At 41.7% G+C, this 22,105-nt stretch overlaps 1 protein-coding gene across 2 annotated transcripts in view; it reads right to left on the minus strand.

Annotated features, from left to right (window-relative positions):
• Window positions 1-3,717: 3,717 nt before the first annotated feature.
• LOC142584844 (glutamate receptor ionotropic, kainate 2-like) overlaps window positions 3,718-22,105 on the minus strand; it is a 240,089-nt gene continuing 221,701 nt past the window's right edge. For both annotated transcript variants that reach the window (XM_075695144.1, XM_075695145.1), the window contains exons 14-16: window positions 21,018-21,231; window positions 16,800-17,116; window positions 3,718-3,923 (exon numbers count right to left, since the gene is read on the minus strand). In XM_075695144.1, the coding sequence (XP_075551259.1) occupies window positions 16,848-17,116; window positions 21,018-21,231 (483 nt within the window). In that variant the 3' untranslated portion in view covers window positions 3,718-3,923; window positions 16,800-16,847. The remainder of the gene's footprint in view (window positions 3,924-16,799; window positions 17,117-21,017; window positions 21,232-22,105) is intronic.

A 22,105-nucleotide genomic window follows, 5' to 3' on the forward strand; every position in this document is an offset into this window, starting at 1 on the left:
ATGACGGCCTATCCGGATCGAGGGATTCTTTGCACCTTCTGTTGCGTCAAAGGACTGGCCGCCGCCGTGGTCACTTGCTTCGCAGCTGCTGGGTACTGAGGGCCAGGGTTTGATTGTTGTAATCATACACGAGGTTGTGGCCAAGTACTGCACCGGAGGGCCATTCCTGCTCTGGTGAGGGAGTGCGCTACCGGTTGTGGTCACGGGGATCTGGCCGCACTCCAGGCCTTATTTTATGCAATTTTAGTTTCTTTTTTTTAATCTGGTGGAAAATTGCACGGACCGGGACTCGAACTACACTCCTCTTGCACGCGAGGCGAATGCTCTACCTCTTGCCACCGTTGCATTTCGTTCAAGGATCTCGTATTGATGTGTAGTGACCATTTTGTGCCAAGCACTATTGAACAGGTAAAACGTGAGAATCCCTGGATTTCTCGTACTTCAGTACAAATGCGCTGAAAATTAAAACTATTGAAAACTAAAAAGGAAGCAGTTAACCTTGCTAGGTCCTTGCAAGAAAAAATTGCCGTCTTTACCGTTCAATATAAAAGTTAGATAGCACTCGATAAAGCAAATTATTTTGGCAACTTGTTGCCTAACTTTATTTCTAGTTCACCAGAGAAATTCTGGCGCACGATCTCTCCAATACCCAGAGATTTTCAGGCGATTGAAGTCAACGGCACTCTAATTCATATCGAAAAAGAAATATCATCTACTTTTAACGAATACTTCAAATCTGTTTTTCCTAATGATAATGGCATACTGCCCCCTATAGAAACATGTTTACCTCCGATGCCTGATCTTGTCATCAGGGAGCAAGGTATTAGTGAAATGCTTTTAAGTCTCGATAGCAATAAGTCCCCCGACCTGATAACTTACCAAATGCATTCCTAACTAGGCATGCAGAATGGGTAGTCAATACTTGTTTATATTATTTTCAAGATCTCTAAATGAAGGACAGGTTCCGAACGACTGGTGGACTGCCAGAGCTCAATCAGTTCATACAAACAGTAAGAAAAAGTGCAGCAATAATTATAGGCTAATCTGACTAACATCGACAATTTGCAAAATTATGAAGCACATAATACATACGCACATCTTCGATTTTCTTGAAAAACGTGATTTTATTAAAATACTTCAAAACGGATTCTGTAAAGGTTATTCTACTTGCACTCAGTTAGTCGTAACTGTACATGACTTTGCTAACTGTAATAATAACGGAAACCAAAGAGAGGCCATTTTTATAGATTTTGCAAAAGTATTTGATAAGGTTTCTTATAAAAAGCAGCTTTCCAAAAATAAGAGCACAATAAAAAATGACAAGATTACTAATTGGATGTCGACGTACTTGAGTAACCATCAAAAATATGTCACTTTTCGGGATCATTCATCTCAGTCTGTTTCTGTTGACTCTCGCGTCCCTCAGGGTTCGGTGCTTGGGCCCCTTCTATTCATCATTTATATAAACGACATCGTAAAAGACATTCCAGTTGATATTAAGTTGTACGCGGATGATTGCGTGCTCTACTCAGAAATAAAAACTATTTCGGATCAAACAACACTGAACAAAGCCTTCCAAACATTACTGAATGGTGTCATGTCTTGAAGAAGCCGATAAATTTTCAAAAACCGTTTACATCAGAATAACTCGAAAGAAAAATCCCCTCATATTCCAATATTCTTTTGCTGACAATATCCTCTCCGAAGTTACAAGCTACAAACATCTAGAACTATGGATAACTAATTACCTTGACTGGACTAAACACATTCACCAGGTGTTGACATGCTAACCGTAAACTTCTTGTTCTTAGGTGAGCACTAAAACTCTCCACACCCAAAGTCCAGCTCCCAGCTTACAAATCGGTTGTCCTTCTAATATTAGATTCTGCGGCGATAATGTGGGATCCGTTTACTAAAACGCACACTAACAAATTTGGAAAAAGTACAAAAGAAAGCAGTTCGTTTTGTTTACAACAATGGACGAACATCAGTAAGTGATCTGTTCAATAGGGCTGGTTTGTCATCTGTATCCGGAAGAACTGGCGTCGCCCGACTTAAGTTCTTATATCAATTAATCAAAGGTCATTTTAAGATTATTATTGGCGGACTAATATCCTTCTCTTCAGGTTACACAACAAGACAACGTCATAATCTCACAATCACCCCTTTTCGTCATCGTAAGAATTGCTTTAAATATTCATTATTTCCAAGAATATTAAGAGAATGGAATCGGCTAACTAACGATCAAGTACTACTGCAATCTCTAACGTTATTTACCAGAAGACTCAGTGTCCATCAACAGCTATATTCTGTTGCATTCATTCTCTGCTGTCCATATAAATACTAATTTCTTATTGTTATCAACTTTATGCCCCTTACATTTTGTATTAATGTATTCACGCAATCAATATTCTATGTGTTCTTGGATAATTAAGATATGCCATAAACCTTACTGTACTGCTATGTCTACTTCTATGTTGCACAGCCATCACTGAACTTTCTTGTCTCCAATGCTGATCTATTTTATTTGTGTCCTAATCATTTGCGGCCTTTGTTGTTTTTCTGCCTTTCTTTTGTAAATATTTTATCCGCGCTTGTATCTGTACGCCCACCCTGCAAAAATCCCTTCCTGGGATTGCAGTATCAATAAGCAAATAAAATCAATAAGAAGACGCACAGATTCATCACACAGATTCAATTCATCTAATGAAGTGGCTTGGAAGTTCTGCAGCCTCAAGAACCTGGAGAATGGCTTCGGTAGTTAGATTGTCGTAAGCACCTCAGACATGTAAGAAGAGTGCAACAAAGAGACTCCTGATCGATTTTATTGCTGTACGGAGGCCACAAGATCAATGACGTTGTCAATTCAAGACCACTCACGTCGAAAACCAGCCTTAGCACCAAAGTAGATATTATAGTACTCGAGGTACCAGTCTGTACGTATCATCAACATACTCTCCGTGACTTTACTCATGCAACTCGTTAGTGCAGTCTGCCGGTGCGATGTAAGAAGGTCCAGCGGAGACTTCTCTGCCGAGTTTAATCGGTCTCTCACACATGTTCGAAGAGTCGATTGTTGCGAGACGCAATGAAAGCAACATAGAAGCACTGAAAGCTGTATTATCTCCAAATTGCTGGCGCACGATCACTATAACGACCGATTGCACACTACACAGGTGCAATGAAGTTCCAAAATTTGAGGAAATGCATATGCGCATTGGGGAGTTGCTTTATCACATGTTGCGGAAAGTATTCACTTACCGCCATTGTACTAATATAAGAACGTCCGCAAATCGTCGCCAGCACATATGTTTATTTCGCGTTTTTGGTCGGAAACATTCCACCCCTTGCGAATATTTAATTGACCCTAAAATTGAAAACAGCGATTTTTCTTAATTTCTCAGCACGTCGTCTGCTATAAGTAAGGGTAGGCGAGGTGGTGCTGCCGGCCAGCGCTGTCACGTTTTCCAATATGGCAGCACGCATATGTCGAAGCGCTGTAACGCGACCAAAGCACAGCATGCCCCAAACTTGTTAATGCGATGACCTTTGTAATCGTGTAACTCTGGTGAACACCCGAAATGAAAACTGCTCCGTAAATTTCTGCTGCAAAAACACATCTTACCAGCAGACCTAAGTTGTTCGTGGAACGTAATTAACCTGTACTTTCAAAACTCATTCCGGGTCTCTACAAAAAATTCCTCGCAGCATGAAGTGTTCATTTTAGTTTTTTTATTATGATGTAAACCAGAGCAAATGAAAATTGCTTGTTTTGCATGTCTCTATTTTGAATCATAATCCAGAATATGTCTTAAGGCAGCAACGTCGTCTTCGCCATATTCGGTGCTTCTAAAGCGATGCGCCTGTCTTCATGAAGCCAGAAGTGCCCCCGTCCCAGGATCATTCTTCTTCGCAAGCTGTTCCTGTATACGTAAAAGAAAGAGAATTGCATTGATTCGTGTACGTTCTAGCGCTGTCATATTTAGAAACATCGACATATTTTAGCAGCTCGTATTTATGTACACTTTGAGTTCAATAGACATAGTTCGTTATCAGACGCCAGCTAACGTTTGCACAGTTTCATCTGAGATAAAATTTATATCCTTCGTCAGATAACGCTGTGCAGCAAGGAAATAAATAAATAAATAGTAACATAGACTTAAAGCTTAAGCTTGGTGCTCTCTGATATCGTGTAGTGCACGCTGAATACAATATCTGTGTAAACCTTGTAATTAATCTGCGTATAGCTCACTCTGCTTATCCTCATGTTCATGGTGGTGGGGTTGGGAAAGCCACTGAAAAACGGAGTACCATGAATTTCGAACTGTAGCGCAGGCTCATTTTATTGGACCGCTGTATTATGTGCAATTCATTTCCGCTTAAAGATCGCAAACAAACCACAATCATGAAAGTAAACCACAACGATGACAAATGTTCCAATTGATTTATTTCATATGCAAGCAATAAAAAAAATTGCCCATGTCTTACACCAACTACCAACAAGGCTAACATGTTCTTCTTCAGCCATATTTTAAATTCGCATCTCCTGCTTTCATTGTCATCATTATGATTGCTTATTAATTGTTTACTTCCCCCTTTAAAAATTATGGCATTTGACGTGCCAGAACCACTTTCTGATTATGAGGCACGACGTAGTAGAGGACTCCGGAAATTTGGACCACCTGGGGTTCCTTAACGTGCACCTAAATCGAAGTACACGGGTGTTTTCGCATTTCGCCCCCATCGAAATGCGGCCGCCGTGGCCGGGAGTCGATCCCGCGACCTCGTGCTCAGCAGCCCAACACCATAGCCACTGAGTAAGCACGGCGGTTCCCTTTTTAAGGGCCATAACCTAAGTACATTACATAAACGGGGAGATTAGCAAAAACAAAGGCCAGTAATTCTTTTCTTACGAAAAAGAAGTACAGTTAGAAATATGCAGCAATAACCAAGCATATGGTAAGACAACAGGATTTCAACAGTATTTTTTCGTAGTAGTAGCATGAACACAAGCGTAAGCTTATAAACAGTGAACGCAAAGAAGGAAAATTCAACAAAATAATAAAACACCTATAATCAGCAACAACATACGAGTAAAAGGCTTATATGAACGTTCTCTAGCTCAAACAAACTTGGCCTAGACGCGCTAGCTAATAAGGATCGATTTTTTTTTACCTGACGTAACGCAATTTCGCGTCTATAAAACGACTGTTTTCCCCGTAGAAATAGGAATTTGTGTCATGGGTTTCAGGATAAAACCGGAATGTATATAAAATGTTTACAGTTGATCGTGATGTCACTGCTAAGCCAAGACATCAATTTAGCTGTAAACTAGCGTCAATATTTAGGTTAGTCTACCACTTACATTAGCAGAGCAAAATCGTTGAACTGTAAGCGGACATCAGCTATCTATGCTCTCTAATAGAGATAAAGTGCAAGTGCAGAGCGTTTTTGTGGGTTAAGCGACTACGTAATCCATAGGTAGCCGTGTACTATACAGTGATAGAAGTATACAGTCAGCCGCTCCGGAATCTTTTTTTTTTTCAGCCTCGCGCTCAAAGACAATTGGTCCTGGTAGGCTGTTCCAAGTTTCGCCGACATTAGGAAGAAGATATTTGCTAAACGTGTATGTATTACCATAAAGACGTCGAGCGCTCATTAAGTTGAAAACACGACGTGATCTGGTCTCGAATGTATGCAATGAGTATTAAAGGATGCAGGTGAGGAATGTTTTTGTACAATTTATGAGATAAACAAAGTTGGGTGTGTTGTGTTCTGAGAGCTGAGCGTTAAAGAGGTGGTTTTACTGTAACTTACAGTGTAGTTCCTCTCGTCATGTGACGTGATGAATCTGGCACCGCCATTCTTAATGGATTCATGGGCGATAACTGCGAAAACGTGATGGGGATTTCTGTTGAACGTTAGGTACTTGGGCTAAAGGATAGCGGAGGTTCTATACGCGAGACTGCGGACTGATGGAGGGGACACAAATAATGGTTTTCAAATGTAGCCAAGGGATTTCGAAGCATCGGCTGAATGCTTGAATTAAGATGCCTTGAATGCTTTGAATCCAGAAATCAAGCTGGGCTCCATGCCCATCTTTATTTCGTGCTGTTTAGCACTCGCACCCATGGTTTCTGTATGATTCAACAACTGATGCGCATCATGAATGAAGTGAGTGCTGAAACGTCACGTGAAACCATTTGCGTGATACAAGCATCAATTATCGCTTTAAATATTTAGTTTCATTAGGCAACATAAACACCATTTTTTATCACTTGAGGGTCGAGTTGTGCTATTACCGATATTCACTACTAAAAATCCGACCATGCGAGATGCAGTTGTCTTAAATTAGATGAATGAGTGATGATCTTTGCAGAGGTAACTCATACATACATATGAAAAACACTTGGACAGGGAATGGAGCCTGGAGGTGCTGTTCCTCCAGGCTGGAGGTGTTGGTCGCGACAGAATGCCTACTTTCAACAACGGTTAAACCAGAGTGATCTACTAAAAGACTTTAATTCATGATAAGTCTAGTCAAGTTATAAATAGCAGTTTATTCATTTGCTAATGCACTTTCAATTTCTTCAGACATACATTGCTTGGGTTGAAAAGACCAATGGCAGATAAATTCTGCCCGACTACGTCCCTGCACTCATACATTTGCTGAGAAGCACTGAAAAATAATATTAAAACAATGAACTTTGATACAAGGACATGATAAAAATAGTTGAAATGCAGAAGTAATATCGCAAACAGGCATCTTAAATTATCTCACAGGATCATGCGATAACGCAACAGCCATAACCTATCACAAGAACATAAACCCGCAAATAAAATTATATATCTGATAACATATTAAAAAATAGTGGACCGAGAATAGAACCTTGTGGCACAACGAAAGTCAATGGCTGTAGCTGAGATTCATATCTGTGAAGAGACGTATACTGCAGCCTGTCTACGTAAGCAACTGCGTATTAACTGTAGAGCTACTACTCGAATACTATAATGTAGTAATTTTGAAATATATCATGGTTAACCTTGTCGAATGCTTTTCGAAACTTTAAAAAAATTCCTATGTGAACTCATTTTTGTTTATATTCCTAGCTATTTCTTCTATAATATTAAATAAACCGGTTTCAGTACATTTCTTTTTTTCGTAAAGCAGAATTGTTCAATAACAAGGCAGTCATGCTCGTCAAGAAACCTGTAGCGTTGCCTTTATTACGTGCTCTAAAGCTTTGAGGATAAGGGCGGCACTAATATTGATCAATAATTGATGAGATCATTGATAGGATTACCTTTATGCACGACCGCTTTTTTCATATTAACTGGAAAAATGCCTCTGTTATTGCTCTACTGCAAATGTGTTGTAAAGGTGCTGATAACAGGTTATCAGCGAAAATAATTGGAGGGGCTTTAGTGTCGTCATTACCGGGAGCAGCATTTTAATAACTTCTTCAGAAAAGGCATTATCTCTAATTAACTACAAGGGAGACATAAATATAGAATTCGTACTGATAGTGAATATACATTTCCCTACATCTAGTTCAGTGCTGGAAGACGAATATGCACCAGCAGATAAAGAAATGTTGAATTAAATTTATCCAACGAAGTCTATTTGCTGTATTCGACATCATCAGTAATTAATGTAAGAGGGATGATATTCTGTTGTTGACCAATAAGCGATAGTACTGAGTTACAAACGTTTGGAATCATCATAAGCAACATAGACATATTCTAATATTCATTATGAGCTTTCTTAAGATCAAAATTCAACTTGTTTAGGATTTTTAATATGTTGTTTAGCAGAGTTATAGCTCGTAGAATAATAAATTAATGGTATGCGATAATAATAGCCTCTAAGGACACGAACCACTTAGGAATAAAATACACTTTTTCTCCTACTAACATGGATTTGAAAAATTTTATGCTTCCAAAACACAACCCGCTGTGTTGATCCGGAACTTGTTACTTTCCACGGATAACAATTTTCAAATAGGCAATACCTGCTTAGATTTCGCAGAGGCATTTGATCGCGTTCCGCATGATACGCTAAACATCGGCTTACCTTCTAGCATATTAAAGTGGGTTCAGGACATCGTTAAAGGTCTATGCTATTCACCTCAGTCAATACCCACCAATCATCCCTCACTAATGTGACATCGGGAGTTAAACAGCTTATCCAGCTTATCAGCTTCCCAGTTTATCGCCACTACTTTTCCTAGTCTCCATAAATGACTTCGCTACTAATGACAAAAATACAATATTTATTTTTGCAGACGATTGCGTAGTACACTTCGCCAACATGAAGCCTGAAGATTACACCACTCTGCCAGATAACTTGAACACAGTCGCATGAGTGTGCAATGACCCTTAACTTATCAAGATGTAAACTAATCCCTATTGCTAGCAAATGTTACATCCTCCACCATACCTACTCTCTTGTTGCCGTAAACACTGGCACTTCCTGTAATACCTTGTCGTTCATATGACCCCAAAGTTATCATGGGTGCAGCGCATGGACACTATTTGCTGCGAAGCTTCCTGAACTCCGGGGTAGTGCAGGTCGATTATTGAAAAAGGCAGGTGACAGACATGTTCTAGAAGACAATCCATACAATAGAAATGCACTGATCATACTGGGGAAAGCTAGAGTTTTGTTCCCAGGGCAGCTAAAGAGTCAACAATGGAAGGCTATGGAAAGCACATGGTTTTCAATCCCCCGGTAAAGGGCACATTGACTTGTAGAAGTGCCAAATTTAAACCGTAAAGTGATTTATTACAGCCGCAGTTTGAATGGCGATAGCAGAGGGAGTGTCATTCTGTCTGTTTGCACGAGCATGCTTTTGTAAGGCAGCAGAGAAGGAGAGGGAGTGCATATGTGTGTGCGAGCCTTGAGCGTGTATGCATATGTACTTGCATTTGCTCATGACCGCGCATCTCTGTCTCCGTATTTAAATGTGCATACGTATGAGTGCGTGTACGCGCTTACGAGCACATACGCTCGTTTCTCTCTCTCTGTGTATGTGTGTGTGTGTGTGTGTGCGTGCGTGCCTGAGCGCGCGTGTGTGTGTGTGCGTGCGCGCTCGTGTGTGTGTGTGTGCGCGTGTGTGTGTGTGGGTGTGTGCGTGCGCGCGTGTGTGTCTGTGCGTGCGTGCGTGCGCGCGCATAAGCGAGCGAGCATTTCGCTGCTTACGCCTACTCTCGGGGGCGCATGGGTTATAGAGTTTATCTAATCCATGTTTAAATCTACGAGATAAAGACAAATGACACTGCATTCATAGCATTATTTCTTTCTGAAAGCGAAATCACCGAAAAAGGAAGCTACTCAGCCGTCAATAACGACGCCCCAGACTTGGTTACGATGGCACCGTCACCATAAACAAGGCTGCGTGAGCAGCTACCCAGCTGTTCACTTTCGTTTTCCTCCTTGCCTCGGCGGCACCGCATTTCCTTGATGCCAGCGACGCTCCAGATCTGCACTATCATTGCTTTATTGATCGCTTCTGCGACTAAGCACACATTCGCTGGCACACGTTCACTGCACACGTTGCCAGTTTAAGCTGCTTGCCTTCAAAATAACAATGTGAATAAAAATGGAAAGCGGACTGTCCACAAGGAATATGCTCACGGAGCCCAACTAATGGTTGCATTATCACAAAAGGCTAAGTGCGGTCAGGCTGACCTTCCAGACGTGCTTTTTCTGCGTCACTTGGGCTTTAAGAGAGCGTTTAATGGCAACATATTTGTTCGACTAGCTCTTACAGAAGCATGTTTAATCAAAATTGCTTCGCTCGGCTAGATGATGACGAGGCTACTTAAAATCAATTATTGTAAAGCTGACTAACGTACCTTCGTTGTTTACGCACACTTCTCAACTTACTCCGCATCAAGCGGTTACCAGTTTGAACAATCCAATGATAAGATAATGTCACCAATATTTGTATTGGTTTTGAGAGTTTTTTTTTTGGGGGGGGGGGGCAGTTAAAGGCAACCTGCATATTCATGGTGCAGTAGGCTTCTTGAAAGCAGATATGAAAGCTTGGACAGGTTTTCTAGGCGCCAATCAAGTTCGTGAACTTAAACGAATGTGTCCAAGCGTGCACTCCTCCCTTTACAATCGATTCTCCTAAATTATACAAGAAGCACCTCCGTGCCATGGTATATCACATAAGGTGTGCGAGAACATTGTGCGCGTACCGATAAGGTTTCTGAGCGTTACTGGCATCAGGCTCAATTTCCTCGCGTCCTTAGGAATAAAAAGAGCTACCCTGGGGAAGCCATTGGATGCATATTCAGTACTTTGTAACATATGGAGCAGCACGGTCGTGTACGTTAGAACGAAAACTACTGAAGTATTAGGATGAGGCTTTTGTTGCATACATTTTGGCTGTCTAATGTTACACCCTAAAGACGAAAATACTGTGATTTTGTGATAATTATATCTGACATATGTACGGTCACGTGAAATAATAGCTCCGACACAGTGTCCGAGGTGAAACTGGCTCGTTAACTACAGGGCTACATTGACACACGGATTTCTGTTTTGATAAATACCAGTAATTGGAAGGAGTTTAGCTGTTGAAATTTGGGTATCTTCGCGCCGCTGTGCAGTCTTCGGGGCTCTTTTTACCACGAGCACAATGCTTCAGGTAGTAATTAAAGCAACTTTACATTTTTTTTTTCATTTTTTCGGTGAGCTTTCTTTAGGGCCTAACCACTGTTCCAAAGATATGGGCTAGCTCAAGACGCGCCTGCGTGCATTGAGTATATCGTCACGGGTTCAGTAGCGATAGAACGTTATCTACCCAGATTGTGCGCGTGAAGTGAATACTGGCGTAAATTCTCGATCACATTTGAGCTACGAGGCTGCGCTGCAATGACTAAGCATTCCAATCTAATCAACCGGTCTCTTGATCTGCAGATCAGATTCAGAGGAAGCACTACTTTGCGCGCCGCCAACGTTGCGCTTCGGGTTTTACTTCCTTTTATTATGCAAGTTCGCCTTATAATGAGTTAGATTCGTGACTTCCTCATTAGGAACTGCCTTGTTCTTCACATCACTACAACGTGACAGCATAGAAGTGCTACTGGCAAATGGAATAGGTCTTTTCTTGCGTGTGCGTTTACACATCTAAAGCAATAATTTAATGTTCATAACGTACTTCTTAATTTACGAGGTCGTAGAAGACAGCAAACTTTTATTAGCAGGAGGTCTCAAGAATAAAGAACATTTAAATGCCTATTAGGCATTTTAGGCATATTGGGCATATTAGCATTTTAGGCACCTCATAGCACGGAAGGAACTTTGAATAAAAATGTCTTTATGATAATTAAAAGTATATCCGATCGAAAAGCCTGCATCTGAGTTCTCACTTTGCAAGGTGATACCGACTTAAAGGTAGTTCGTATCGTGGGCCCTTGACATACGTCTAACCGTCGAACAAAGGCTTGCTCCGACTGTTTCATTTCTGGAAGGCGTGTCACTCTCCTGCCCTTTACTCCGGTTCACAACCACGCAAAAGAGGAACGCGATGCCTAAACACTGTCGTTAGCACGAAGTCGCGGAATCGAGTCCAGGCCATGGCGGCTGCGTTTCGTTGGGGGCGAAATGCGAAAACTTCCGTGTAGGTAGATTTCGGTGTACGTTAAACAATCTCAGGTGGTCCAAATTTCCGGAGTCCTCCACCTCGGCGTGCCTCATTATTGGATTGTGGTTTTGGCACCTAAAGCCCGATAATTCTGCCAACACTTTTGGCGCGATGCAAATTGCCATGCGAGGTAATGACAATGCTCAACCTTCACATAGGTTATAAAGAACGGCGCACAACAACGCCTCAAGCAAAGACGTCTCCCCGTATGTTTTCTGAACTACGCAGACAAGCAGCAGTGGTAGACGCTAGGTAACACTTAGCATCAACTCACTGCTCTCGTATTGCACCAAGCGCTTAAGGAATGAAACCTTCACAGTGGCCAGCACCGCTACATCGCTTACATCGATTCGCACAGTGCGTGGGACTCACATAATTTTCTAGGTTGTGAAATTATAGGCTTAACGTGCTCAGTAATGGAATAGTTATATTCCAAGAGAGAAAAATCGGCTGTCGTGTCCGCGGTAAATTTCATTTGGCTTCAATCCAATGACCGTCGCTCGATCGCCGACTTCCATGGGAATGTAGTTGTCAAAATGGGTTACAATCGGTACTGAATTTAGGAAGTTGATGAACGGCAAGAAGGCAGAAGCTTGCAGACTGCCTCAGGAAAATAAAGTGACTTTTTGAGCAGCATGGTGAGGGAACTGTGCAATGGTTTAAACGCCTATCAAAAATCCCCCCAAATATGGACTGAGGCCGACAAAAGTGTAGGAATCTTGGGAAAGGTTAAACAGGTCAAAATCCCAGGGCAGCACTGGAATAACCATAAAGATAACTTAACGATAAAAAAAACAATAACATATGCTGTCAGGGAGACCAAATTTATGGGTAAATAAATTGGCGGTTGAAAGACTTCAGCTGAAACTCGATGGTACGAAATGAGGCGAAAGTGACGCAACGTGTTGAAGATAGGCCCAGTAGGTGATATTGCTGACGCCAGCGCCCGGCAACTACCGAATGACAAAGCATATGAGCGAGATGCTTAGTCGTCAGTCTTACAGGTTGAACCCGCCGTGGTTGCTCAGTGGCTATGGTGTTGGGCTGCTGTGCACGAGGTCGCGGGATCGAATCCCGGCCACGGCGGCCGCATTTCGATGGGGGCGAAATGCGAAAAACACCCGTGTGCTTAGATTTAGGTGCACGTTAAAGAACCCCAGGTGGTCAAAATTTCCGGAGTCCTCCACTACGGCGTGCCTCATAATCAGAAAGTGGTTTTGGCACGTAAAACCCCAAATATTACAAAAAAAATTATTACAGGGTGAGTCCATACAGGGTGGGGCATTAGTCTGAAATTTGAGACGTGGAATACATTAGATTAATGACAATGCATCTACGGTGTCATTCTTCGAAGGCTGATACCGTTTTTCGCACGATGAAGATGCGAACAAATTGTCTCACGTGCCGACTGTTACCTTTCTCGAACTGCCAACATTTCTTAATGATGTCCTTTACAGTCCCACAACCCTTGAATGCAATAATTGTGAGGAGTTGTGCACGAGGCCTTTGAGTACTGGGCAGCCTTTTTTGCGTTCAATACCTGCTAGTCTACATTGCGGCTATATTGCAAAGTTAGAACGGAAACATGGTAGACGTTATGGAGAACAAACAAATAGTGCATGAACTATGGCAAAATACTCTTAAATAGCGGTGATATTTCACACACATGAATAACCGTGACAGTGCAGTGCTTTGACGACTACTGTATATGTCAGGCACAAAAGTGTACACGGCTCGGCGCACCAGTAAATGTGACGTGACATTGTGAGCAGTTTCGGCCACAACATACGAAAGGACGACGAGAAAGAAACAGTTCACACAATTACTGTGTCATACCTTTTGCCCCAAGGTGCAAAATTAAGTTGTTCATGCGTCCATCTTAATACCTAAGCACATCTTTTCTCAATTTGCAGGTGCTGCAGTAAGCCATCAGTGCGGAATGCAAAATTGCTTGGGAAATAATAGGGTTACTTTAACGGAAACGATAGGTGAAAATTAAAAGTCCATGGCGGCGTCTCTCGAATACGATGCGCGACAGAGAAAGCTTTAGCTCGGGCCTCCTATTTAAATACATGGAAATTGAGAAATCGTTTTTCTCGGCAACCACAGCTCCAAATTTGATTAGGTGTGTTGCATTTAAAAGAAACATTTTAATATAGTTACAATTGGTCGCAAATTTTCTATGTAGGTCGTCAATTTTTTAAGAAAAATTGCCGAAATCGCATATTTTCTGAACGAAAGTACCTGAAACTCAGTAATCAAAAAAGATATCACAACTTTGTCATTTGCACCTAAAAGTACATCTACAGCAGACAAAATTGATATATTACACATGACTCTCAAAAATACCACTAACTTATGAGAGGAACTTTTGCAAAACCCTGGTAAACAAGGTAACAAATTCCCGTCAAATACAAATCGACATAACAAATTTGTCCACTTCGGATGCTCGCATGGATGCCGCTTAGAGAACTGCAATACCTATTCTAGGTGCAGAGCTGCGAACTTATAAGCATCGTAGTCTTATTTTTTGGAAGTTTACCAAATTATGAAAATTCATTTTAAAACAGCAAGAACGAATTCAAAATTCTGCTTCTCACATTCACTAGAATTTAACGTCTTCTTTAAAATGCAACAAATTTAAGAAAAATCGGCCCTGTGATTACCTCAGAAACGCGTTTCTGCCTCTAAATGTATTTGAATACGTGACATCGGAAGTTATATCGGAAGTCAGATTTAATCCGAGCTAAATATGCCGCGAAGTGCTTCCGTCGTTTGTCCTTGCCCTTCGACCTTGCAGAATAAAGGAAATAAAAGAAAACTGACTGCTTTTAGGGAAGGCTCTGAAAAGCCCGGAATCAATCAGCGCTGGATTGGCCTCGTCACGCCTAAACGTTCTTAAGATCACAAATAATTCCCAGCCGAGGAGCGAACACTCTTTATCAAGAACACTGATAGCGCCAGCGGGACAAGCTTTGCGGAGAAGTGCAGTGCGCCAAATTTGCGTTTAATTCTTTTATTTTTGTTTCGTTGGCGTCATTACTACTTCACCGCTGAAAGTTTGAAAAGTATAAGGTCAACATGCCACGTGGTGGCACTTTCGTGAACTAAACCCTGCTGTCCAGAATAGCTGGATACGTTCTGAGTCGTTTGGATCGCCAAAAGTATTATTATGCATCATTTTTTTATAGTAATGTTGACGCAAAATCCTTGTGGGGTTGGTACGTAATTTTTCAGGCGACTTTCTTTTTCGAATGTCTCAGGATGCCCATGTGCTCACGCAGGAAAGGAAAATATGTTTTCTACCTTCATGCAGACACCGTTTTTAGCCTTTCCAAAAGCACGTTGTCGTTCTTTGAGATAATGTGCTAAAATGTTTGTATATAGGGTTTTGGCTGCATGACCTGGATGCAACTAAGAAGTACGCGTTTGTCAATCAAGACTTGAGGGGAAACAGCTCACAATAAAAGGACGCGAGGAATGACCAGCGTCCCGGTCTCTCATTCTGTTATTGTGTGCTGTTTCCGCTGAAGTCACAAAGCACCGAACCCAATTGCATATGCTTCGGCTACGATTCGAGATTAGTATTTCAAGCTTATGCGAGGGCAAATTTTGATCTACACATCTTCTCAAACCAGAATGCTGAAAATAATGCAGGTATGTGTGAAAGGGCGAAATTGATATCCCCTCGAACTCTAGCATGATGCTCACAAAGTTTTGTTAGTTTAGCTTGTTTTCATTTGGTTTACTTTGCTGGCTGCATTCGTGTGGATGCCCAATTTTTCGCTTCCATGCACTTTCGTTCAGGTTGCGGGTATCTGCAGAACTATGTAGACGTGTTCTACAAGTGGTACAAAGTTATTCTCACGAGGCGTTGGACTTTTTGTGTGTAACGAATATACTTTTTGGATGGTGGGCAATATATAGGCGAGACGTTAATACACAATAGTCACTAAGCGTGCAATAAGCGATACTCATTGGACAAGCTCCAGCTTTCAAGTTAGGAGGAGATATACAGTGTTGGAATTGCGGGTTGACATCAGAACAAATTGGGTCAGTTAACCAAATGTGTGAAATGAATGATATCCTTGAACTACTCTGATATAACCAATTAAATATTTCATCATATTTCCGGGAAGTAGAAGTCCCAGCAATGAAGTTTATTACCGTGAAGAAATCAAAATGCTCAATCAAGAATAACGCAGAAAAGGCTATTTATGAAGAAGGTGAAGCAGTGAAACAGGCAATAAGTATAGTAGCACGCCTACCAAACAATATTGTGATACAAAAGACGTTTATGTGGCTGTGTACAGAATGGGATGCGGCACTAAAGCTTATGTGAAAAACACCAGCACACCGCCACCGCGTCATCCAACCTTATCCCGAGTGTAAGCGGTGAACAACTTGGCACCTTTCAGAAGTCTCTCAACTTGAAAGTCCGATGATGAGTCATTACTCAATGAAGAATATATATGTTATGTCAAGACATCTAGTGCCGAAAAAGGAAACGAACTTTGCAGTAATCAATTTTTCGCAACTGTCGCGTTTGATTCAAGCGGTTTTTACAAAAAGTTTATTATCGATTAACAACACCGACCCTCACGCAGTATTTTAACTGATGAGGAACAACGAAAACCTACGTTATGGTTAGTGGTCATTCGTAGGCAAAAAGAATTCGCATTCAACAAGGCCAAACGCAGCAGACACACCATAAATAAGGAAGTTCGACTTCACTGTCTCGTAGTGTCACTGAAAGTCAATAGGACGTTGAATATAAGCATCGTCACTAACAAACTCCAATGCCAGCCATATATATATATATATATATATATATATATATATATATATATATATATATATATATATATATATATATATACTACAAACAAAGTGTTCGAAGCCATTTTGCTCACCTGTTCTTGGTACGCACTTGGATGAAAGAACACACTATTTAGACGCTGATATATATATATATATATATATATATATATATATATATATATATATCAGCGTCTAAATAGTGTGTTCTTTCATCCAAGTGCGTACCAAGAACAGGTGAGCAAAATGGCTTCGAACACTTTGTTTGTAGTATATCGCAGAATCATTCTATATCCAAAATATTTTGCTCCGGTGCAGACTTACCTTAATTTTTTTAATCTCCATTATGTCGAGTCTACTGTAATTTCGCAGTCACCTGCGCGCGGAGCGCGCTTTCATGAAGAACTCGACGAAGGCAATGAGGCAGGCGAGGCCCAGACCGGCGAGCAGAACAACGAATACCCCGCCCACTTTGGGCAGTCCCAGCTCGCTGGCCGAACCTGGCCGAGACGGACCGTCTTCCTCTGGGCAGCGCCTGCTTGAATCCTGCACTTTCCACCAGCGTTCTTTCAGCATGTGTAAGGTTCCGTTTTCTTGTAAGCGCAGAATGGCCGACGAGAAGAAGCTTCGGTACGGCGACCCTGTTGGGGTGGTGGTAGAGCACAGAGTCTGATTGGTTCGCGTACGTCGATATCACTTTGTATGTTTCGCATAGATGTAACGGTGAGATTTTGCACTTTTCAGTTTTACTGCGCTGTTTTCTGCGAAGTTTACAAAAATGTTATGGTTAAAGCAGAAGCAAAGTACGTCGTTTCTTACTCCTAATTGAATAAAACTTCACTCGATGGGATATCTTGAAGTTTACTCATGTATGAAACACTAAATACCTGCATGCCCTCGACTGGAATTCGGGCGGTTACGTTATGCCACCTTTCATTTCTAGTATATATATATATATATATATATGTGCTAAGAGCGCCTGCAATGTAAAGGCAATGGTGCAGGGCTAGAGTCCCGGACCAGCATGAACTTTTCTTCAACCGCGCGGCTTTTCTTGCGAGGAACCCGCATGGGTTTATTTTGTAGCAATTGCTACAATTGTGAGGATGTCTCATTTTGCCTTTATTACGGCAACTGCTACTGTGAAGAAGGAACACCTCCCCGGCAACTACTAGGTGCCCCACAACACCCTGTCGATGCGGACGAAGTATCGCCGCAATTAAACGCATTCTTCTTCTTCACAACGCTCGCGTGATGAGGAGCCCTTCCAGCGGAGTTGTAGGTGTCGCACCTGGATGGTGCGCGAGATGAAACCACCGAGAATAAAGGGGGCTTTAGTCAGCGCCCAGTGAAACATTAGATTTCGTTAGCCTGACGTCATCTCGTGTGCACATCCAGCAGCTCAAATGCGACGCAAATCTGCCGGTGGAGTGCGCGCGCACAAAGCTAATGCCAGCAGCGATAGGCATAACATTCACTGCCCATACCGCTCAACCAAGCTGATTGAGCAGTGATGGTGCATCGACGTCGTTTAGATATAAAGATAAAGAGAAGTGATCAAGTAAAAAAGTGATAGTAGACGAAAATAATTGTTGTCGCACCTCAAGACGAAAACCCCGTTTTTCTTACTAGGGGAGTGGTGGTTTACAATGAGGCTGCCATCCTCGCGGCCATTTGATTCGGTGCTTGTGTGTGAGTACAAAATAAGCTGCGGGAGTGCACGGGAGAATGGGTGCCATGTTTTACTGCCAACGCACCGCATGTTTAATGTGAAAGGTGTGGATTGAATGCCCGCCTGCTGTCAGTTATGTTTACGCTGGCTGTAATTTTCCTCACCCTGTTATTTCTTAATTTTAATTAAGCATAAATGTTACCTTTGCGGATGCTTGACCTGGCGTGGTCAGTTACATTGTGTCGCTGGGCCTTACAAGAAAACGAGCGCTTGCGATTTCATTATTCCTCTCGTTGAATGATTTGGATATTGTTTCATATGTAAGGCTTTATTCCAACAAACTATAATTTTCATTATTGTCTTTATGGGTTCCTCAACAAGAATGACACGTTTCTTGCGTGAAAAGTGTCAGCAATTTTAGCCCTGAATTTTAGCATTTATTTTCTCTCGGCATGTTTCGTGCTGCTGTTTTTAGCAATGGTCTCCTACCACACGACTTGTGTTCATGTAACGTTCATTTGATACAGACTGCATGTACAGAGTGTAGACTTAGAATGGAGGCTTGACTGCACATCAGCATTCCTACAGTCCAATTAAATGACTCTATCGCGAATGGTCTTTAAAAACACTCCATGTCACCTGATATACTGCTACTTCCATAAATAAATATAAATGTTATTGCTACTTTAAAAAAGTGCACTCAGCTGTTCAACGAAATGATCGTTTATTGGAGAAAACTTTTTTCAAACAAGTGTGCTCGTATACTAAGCATCAAGATAATAACAACAGCCATGTCAAGAATAGTTTCTTCTCGTATAAATCGTGAAAGGAAACATCGGCACAGTAGCACCGCAAATGCAAATTCCATACATTTGCATTGATTTTCTTGTCATCGCATGTACCTTTAGAAACCCCTGAAATATCTGCGCATCTCTCTGGATACCAATGCACACCCTTGAAATGCCCATGAAATATCTATCTCAATATCTCTAAAACACAGTGAACTATTCAGCATTCCTGATAGCTGGGTGGGTTGGTTACTGGCTTTATAAAATCTATTTACAGTGCAAAGCTAAGCCGAAAAACAAAGCGCAAATTCCACAAGAAGAGAACTCCGCATAAACAGAAAGCTTGTCTACCAAATCAGTATCGCATGCACCACTGAATTACTGTTGAGCACATTCCCTTTGAGTGTTGTGTTTTTGTTTCATCTTCCTCAATATAATGAGATTGTTTCAAAGTGCTCAAGAAGGGTTCAGTACTGGGGGTGCCCTGCTTGTGTTAAAATAAATAATGGTGAGCCTACTAGCACGTGCCTATGGAAACCTTCACTCTGACCTCAGGTGTGCTTACAGTCTGCCTTTAGGCGTATTCTTGTGGGTAAGCAGGCGCATTTATTTGCGCTCCCAAAGTGATATCACAAAAGCAGGCGCCTTCTCGTAAGCACACAAAGGGGTAAGCGCTGCTACTGAAAATGCACGATATCACTTCACACTGCTCTCACATCAAACATATGAGTAGTAAATGAGTCACGCTATTCAGTATATCCAAACCACTGTTTTTCTTGTTGTGGAGTAAGCAAGGTTCATTAATTATTATTATAGCAAAGCGCAGCGAGTGTGATAACATTAAGGCGAATGGGGCTTTCAACACCGAGAATTACGTCTACAGGAGTGCACTTTGCCCGTCTTCAAAAACAAGGACTCTGGCAGTGGCAAACTCACCTTGTCCTCCCCTAGTTGAAACGCTGCATGCTTTAAACGGCAATGTCAGTGATAGAGGCTCTAGTTCTTTGTATAGGTCTGCTTGTCGAGCAGAGAATCTGCATTCATTGACGCATTTCACAACTTGCTCGCAGGTGACTCAAGGCAGTTGAAGGACCTCTGCCACATGAGATATTGTAGATTACTCCCGCATTTGTTCTCGGACTAGAACGAATGTTGCAGTCGCAACAATGGTGCGAGCGTTCATTCTCTCACTGCACTACTACTCTGTCCTTCTTGATAAATGCTAATCGCGTGGTCAAGGACACGAACGCACCGTTAAAATTTGAAGTCGAATCAGTGTCCCACTGTAGAAACAAAGCAATCAGGGATACAGAGCTCAGATGTCGATGATGCTCACTGGTCCCTTCTGTCTCTTCTATATAGTAGTTAAACTTTCCACCAGTTTACCTTTGTGAGATTTTCTGCGTCATTTGAGGTAATCATCCGTAATTCGGTGGTATTCATTCATGTAAGGATTTATTCCCTTAAGAAACATGTACATGAACCTTCCCGCCATTCAGGACATACAGGATGCGAGCCTTCATCGGTAACACGGGCAGGGCTATTTCTATGCTCGTGGCATTTTTTCGATGTGCACGCAGCATAAGTGCAAAGTGGTGCAGGCCCGTGTTTCTAATCACAACTATTTTCCAGCTAAGATACTTCGAAGCAGACATATGTACGTCGGTTATTTAACAGCAGAAACTTGTTGTCCAAACTACGCCTTTTTTTTCCTTCCGCCAGATTTCTGGTCACTTTAAAGTAATATCGGATACATTCAAAACAGCACTCCTTAACCATAAAATTCCAACGTATCATAAAGCTGCGCTGTGTTTCATGCCCCCAAACGCTGATTAAAGCCCGGGAAACCTCATACAAAGCTCATAGTTGGATTTTTGATATGCTGGAGCGAAGTTTCAGTTGTGGATAGTTTGACAAGCCAATTACAAAATATTTATTACTACAGAGATTAGGTTAAAACGAAAAACAATTCTTAGTTTTTTCTTCATGTCCAGCTATAAATGTCAGCAATTTCTACGGTTTTTCTCTGATGTGCAAGTGTGTATGGGCATTGCAGGGTTAATTGAAATGGGCGCCACATACCTTGAGGCAACGCGATGCCGTATCCCTTGGAGTCCAGTAGCCCACCAATTTGCGTTAGCCGGCACTGGCGTTGGACCACGTACTCGATGCTGGTGGACTCCATAAGGAAAGCGTAGCCACCGCTTTGCACCCGTGCCACACCTTGTGCGTTCGAAGATACCACGTCCTCTCTCATGGCATGCCACATGCGCTCGTACGTTTCGTGCCTCGAATCCTGCGCCGCGATAACGATACATGAGTTTCTGTGAAAAAAAAAATGATGCACAATATCTCTGAGGCTCAACTCACAAATCTTTTCTGTTGTAAGCGTTGCTTGCTATTCACCGGCCCGTTTCTCCAATATTAAGCCCGACGTTTAGGGTCGCACGTCATGTGGTGTTACCTACAAACCTACTGCAATAGCATCTAACAGTGACAGCTGTTTTGGGCGCGTTCCCTTTTCTTGTTGATTTTCACCGTTGTCTCCTCTGGGATCCCAAAATTATTTCCGAGAACATTAGAAAGAAATAAAAATTGTACCGCGAGTATTCAAGCTAGCGACCAACAATTTTTACGCGCCGTTTCCTACTTCTGAGCCACTCCGCCGAAACTAGTCATGTACTCTGAAAAAAAAAGAAAGTTGTCAGATTCACGAACTAAATACTAAAGGGTTGCGTATCAAAAAACCACTGCATTCTTGGTAAGAAAAGACAGGAAAGTTATAGTACACTTCACTGGCTGTTCAAGCTAGTAATTACTGACTCATCGACTCACACTTCTGTTAAAAAGATAATCGTAAGTACTTAACATATACTAGTAACCATTTGCGCGAATAAGTATTTCTGGTATCAACTTAACTTAAACACAAAGAACAATACAGTGTTGCCTTCTGGGTTTACACTACCGCATTCATCATCATATAAGTTCAATGCTATTGTAACAGCAATAAAAGAGAACGCTAAGCATTCGTTATATTCATTCACAATCAAATAATGATAAATCAATGTTTACAGAACGATGACTTCGGAAATCACGGTACAGTTACTTCGGACAACAATGTACATGAAATCACGAAATAACAACAAACCATAACACACATACCCAACAAC

The sequence above is a fragment of the Dermacentor variabilis genome, chromosome 6, assembly GCF_050947875.1.
Source record: "Dermacentor variabilis isolate Ectoservices chromosome 6, ASM5094787v1, whole genome shotgun sequence".
Taxonomy (NCBI): Eukaryota; Metazoa; Arthropoda; class Arachnida; order Ixodida; family Ixodidae; genus Dermacentor; species Dermacentor variabilis.